This window comes from Nicotiana attenuata, chromosome 2 (genome assembly GCF_001879085.1).
Source record: "Nicotiana attenuata strain UT chromosome 2, NIATTr2, whole genome shotgun sequence".
NCBI lineage: Eukaryota > Viridiplantae > Streptophyta > Magnoliopsida > Solanales > Solanaceae > Nicotiana > Nicotiana attenuata.
Genome location: NC_031990.1, coordinates 89,031,186 through 89,035,988, shown reverse-complemented (window position 1 = coordinate 89,035,988; position 4,803 = coordinate 89,031,186). Strand labels below are relative to the sequence as shown.

Here is a 4,803-nt window from a genome sequence, read left to right as displayed (position 1 = left end):
TGCTCGATTTACATAGATCTTTCTTCAGATGACAAAACTACACGAGCCAATGCAGAACAAATTAGAGGAAAAAGGATGGGAAGGTGGAGAAGAAAAGTCGATTAAAGACGAGAGATACGGTTTGAAAAATATGTAAATAAAAATCAATTCTCATAAGATCTAAAGGAAGCCAATAAAGAAGATCTAAGATATCAAATACTAAATGCTTCTTACGAAAAAATGGAGTCCGGTGCACAAGGCATATTGCGTTTACGTATGCAGGGCCCAGGGTAGGCGAGGCCGCGCCCCAAAAGATATGATGTAGATAATCTACCCTAATACAAGTATTAGTGGCTGATTTCACAGCTCGATCCTATGACCTAACAATTATATATCTATCATTTTTTCCTGAATATTTATGAGAGATGATGTTATAGCTCCAAAAGAAGGTCTAACAGCAACATCTTCATCCCACGACAGTTGTATGAGTTGTATCAGCTCTTCTAGTTTCTCATCTTGCTTTGGGAGTTCTGGCCTTAAACCTTTTTCTGCTACTTCCAATGCTATCTGTTTTATAGAAAAAATTTACGCAGTCACTGTATGTAACTTAAGAATTAAGGTACTACTAATATATATGAGAAGGTGTCACATACGTACCTTAGAAGGACCAAAATCAGTTTGAATGTAAGGGTATTCTCCAGTGACAAGCTCATTCAGAATAATACCAAAACTATACACATCCGATTTTTCATCATAAGGTTCTGATCGAATCACTTCCGGGGCCATGTATATATACGTTCCTGAAATGTCAAAAGTTTGACGTTTATTAATCAAGACTCACTTAAACCAAGTACATAACTAGTACTATATGTTATTAAGAGGAAATAAACCATTGTCGAATTACTAAAAAGAGGTAGCGCGGTGCACGAGATATCCCATGTTCATACAGGGTCCGGGAAAGGGCTGCACCCCAAAGGAGTGTGATGCCGGCAACCTATCCTAATGCAAGCATCAGTCATTGATTCCTGAATTCGAATCCATGACGTATAAGTCACACCGAGAAAACTTTAATTTATGATTTTATATATATTGCTCAAATTAAGGCTCCCCTCCAACTTTACCATTATCAAATTATTGTCACTTATAATTAATACTTTCCGGTCTCAAATATTAGTCGTTTTTGCCAACTAAATTTATTTCGAAATATCTGATGTTTTAGAAAGACAAGCTATAATATGGGCGTATTGAATTTTACAAAACCGTCCTTACCGCTCCAACGAGTGAAATGTTAATCAATTTAACTAATTAAAGAATGACAGAGACTAGTTTAGACAAAATATTCTTTTGATTAAGGCTGTTAAATACCTGTTTCTCCTGTTAAAGCCTTCTCTTCATCATTCAAGAATCTAGCATGGCCAAAATCTGCAACCCTAACATGGAAAGAATCATCCAAGAAAATATTACTTGGTTTTAGGTCACGATGAATCACCATTGGTTTATGCTCATGAAGATATTGCATGGCTTGAGCAATTTCTAGTGCTTTATTAAGTCTCTCTTCGAAATGAGGAAGTGGAATAACTCTTTGTTTTCTTCTTTTTCCAGGACCATGAAGCCAATCTTTAAGGGTCATGTCTAATAATTCAGTTACTATCCAACCATGGTGTGGAGGATCAAGACATGCCCCCATCAGCTGCAGCACGAAACGGTGTCGTTGTCTCGATAATGTCTCGGCTTCTTGGGCAAAAAAACTGACTCCATTTTCATTGCAGAGGAAGAACTCAGGGAATACGCATTTCACTGCTACTTCAAATCCTCTCCATCTTCCTCTGTATATATGTGCTGTGCTTCCTTGAGCCAGTACTTCTTGCAGTTCAATCTGTTTCCAATGAACAATTAATACCGTCGCTTGAAATGTGTATCAAGACCACAGGTTTAAGGATACTTTTGGTACGTGGTAAAGTCTTTCTTTATAGTCAAACACAAGTGGAAGGAGTAATAACTATACATGTGAAATATTATAAGTGAAAGAGCTCGATTTACTACTACAACAACAACAGTTCCAGTGCAATCCTACAAGTGGGGTCTGCGGAAGAGTTTGGTCTTACTCAGTGGCGTAGCCAGAATTTTTATTAAGGGGAGTCAAAATATAAAGAAATAAATTCACCAAAAAGTCAAGGGGTGTCATTATATAGTATATATACATATTTTTTAAAAATATGACCGAGTTAGACGGTATAAATTTTCGACGAGGTGCATGTGGCTCCGCCACTGGTCTTACAGCTACAATAACAGCAGCAACAAATCCAGTGAAATCCCACAAGTAAGGGTCTGTGGAAGAGCTCGATCTTACTAATTAGAGAAAATAATAAAAAGAAGAAAAGAGCGATGTACCTCGTGGGGTTGAATATACCAACCATTCAACTTGGCTTGTTGAATGAGGTCTTTGATATCAGAGTGGGGTTGCTGTTGGGGTGGTGTTTGGGGACTGGTAGTGGCATTGATGATTGCCTTGGGAGTAGTAGTGCATTCTTGTTGTTTTTCTTTGTTGTTGTTGATGATTAAGTCAAGAAAGCCATTGTCTTGTGCCACCTGAAGACAATATCTCAAATAATTTTGTGTCCTTTCAAGTTTCATCTTGTACATGGTCTTCATTTCTTTCTGCTGCTGTAATTGCTTCTCTATTTCTTCCAATTTTTCCTAGTAATCAAAGTCATTAATTCATCAGTAAGTTTCACCTAATAACTTGCATTACTAGCCCATAAATTGAGTTTAACGTTACATGAAAATAGTTAACACTATTAATTGAGAAAGTGCAATTGGTATGATGTTGTCCGCTTAGAACTTTAGTTGTCACGGCTTTAAAACATGTCACTAGAGTCTAAGGATTGCATTCTTATATTGTCATCATCTCTCCCGTGTTTGTTGACATAGAATATGCCTCGGGCGTTACAAGAAGATTACGTAACAAACTCATGTATCTACAATAAATGCAATGGTTCATAAAACCAAAGGTAATAGGCATAGAGGTAAGCTCACAGAATTGAATCAAATTTGTTACTCTATTAGTATTATATATACAATATAACTTAAATTCATTTGCTTACCTGTTGAAGGTGACGATATGGTGGTGCTTGTGCATGTTTATTGTTGCGTGAAACATTAGGCCCCAAAATTAAACAGTCACCTAGGCCTTTACACCATCCGCCCACGTTCGACTTGACCAGAGCACCACCGTTTGTGGCGGAGCTCTGCGTGGCCGGCGAACTCTTGGCTCCGTTGCATCTTCTTTTTTGGGCCTTGTCGGAAATAGTACCGTTCATCTTGGATAACATGCGAGTATATTGTAATACAATGTTGTTCTCAAGTATAATTTCAGGTTGATAAGTCTAGTTGCCTGAAATATAATGCAGCCTTAGTTAAATGAGCCAATAAATTTAGTGGAGGATGAAGACAGAATGGGCGGACCTTGTGATGAGCCATAATAATTCATAGTAACTTTCTATATACTATATTAAGTTTGTCAACATGTAAATTTGGTTTGTAAAAAGATTGAAAAATCAATATTAGAATTCATTCTAAAGTTAGATGCGTTATATTGTTGGGCTAAAACGGCCCAAAGATACTGTTAACGTGGTGTGATGTTGTTTGCTTTGAGCTAAGTCCACACGGTTTTCTCCAAAAGGCCTCACACCATTAAGAGTATCCAACTCCTTATAAGTAGCTTATTTTTCTTTTCAACTTTCCATGTGGGACTTTGTTCACACACACCCAATATATATATATCATACTATGAGTCAGTTATTATTAATTTTGTGACGAACTATTAAAAGGAATAATTTTACATAGGCATATACGAAAATAAGTTTGTCACCAATGGTAAAGCAGCGAAAGTGAGGATGTTATAGTGGTAGAAAATGCTTTAATTTTATTCTTTTTACATTAATTAACCGATTAGGAGCTTTTAAGTTTTTTGATCTTTCTACCGACTTATTCGTATGTACATTGGTAGTAATTTTCCCTGGTACGTCATTCTCGAGGATTTTCATATATGAACAGAATGTTAGATGAAACCTATAGAAAAACACCTATACTTTGGAGCTTCTTCGAAAAAATAAGACTAGAGACAAAATGCAGCAAAACTAATTGAATTATATTCTGTTGATCAATTTTGGTCGTCTTATATATCATTTGTGAAACCGTATCTAATTCACTGACATATAGTTCTATGAAAATGAATCACTTTATTATGTTTAATTAAATTGAATTAGTAGAAAACCCCTCCGTCGTATGACAACTTTCTATATTTAATTTTTCATGCAATAGCGGAAGAATAGTACGTAGATGATTGTATACGGTCGAAATCGGACTCGTTTATTGGATGAAAGATCGGAATTGAAACGTGAACGGTTGTAGATCGGCCTCAGGTTCCATCGAACTAGGGCTCGAGGTCAGAGTGCCCGTCTTCAAGGAAACCGAGTCCGTGACCTCGGGACCAACCCTGATACCGAATGAGTTCGAGGAAACATTGTCAGTCCGAATAACAGAAGGCCGAAATATCCGTAACCAGTCGAGTATCACGGTAGGAATCTCGGCACGTATCAATGAGAAACCGGCTAATTAGCAAATCATGGGATTTTCTACCTTTTATAGAACTGTACCTAAAGTAGGACTCCCCTACTATATAAAGGGGGTTCTGGTTAGTGTAAAACACATTGTAACATTCACTCAGAATCAATGTACTGTTATTTTCTCTTTAAAGATCTATTTCAACTGTGTCTTGATATTGTGATCGAAGTGCATCCTGTTCTAGGAGGACCCACCTCC

General features: G+C 37.0%; 1 protein-coding gene across 1 annotated transcript; it reads right to left on the bottom strand.

Annotated features, from left to right (window-relative positions):
* On the bottom strand, positions 367-3,299 carry LOC109221970 (serine/threonine-protein kinase STY17-like). Its single transcript, XM_019386393.1, has 5 exons — positions 3,084-3,299; positions 2,371-2,676; positions 1,345-1,855; positions 637-779; positions 367-546 (listed from the first exon to the last, which is right to left on the bottom strand). The coding sequence occupies exons 1-5, from the start codon at positions 3,297-3,299 to the stop codon at positions 367-369; spliced, it is 1,356 nt and encodes a 451-aa protein (XP_019241938.1).

What these genes read in the sequence shown, in the direction of transcription:
- LOC109221970 (XM_019386393.1), bottom strand. Translation starts at nt 3,299, where the DNA reads ATGAACGGTACTATTTCCGACAAGGCCCAAAAAAGAAGATGCAACGGA. An exon ending in GGTATATTCAACCCCACGAG is followed by an intron (nt 1,856 to 2,370) that starts GTACATCGCTCT and finishes CATTGGAAACAG; the next exon opens with ATTGAACTGCAAGAAGTACT. An exon ending in CTGATTTTGGTCCTTCTAAG is followed by an intron (nt 547 to 636) that starts GTACGTATGTGA and finishes TCTATAAAACAG; the next exon opens with ATAGCATTGGAAGTAGCAGA.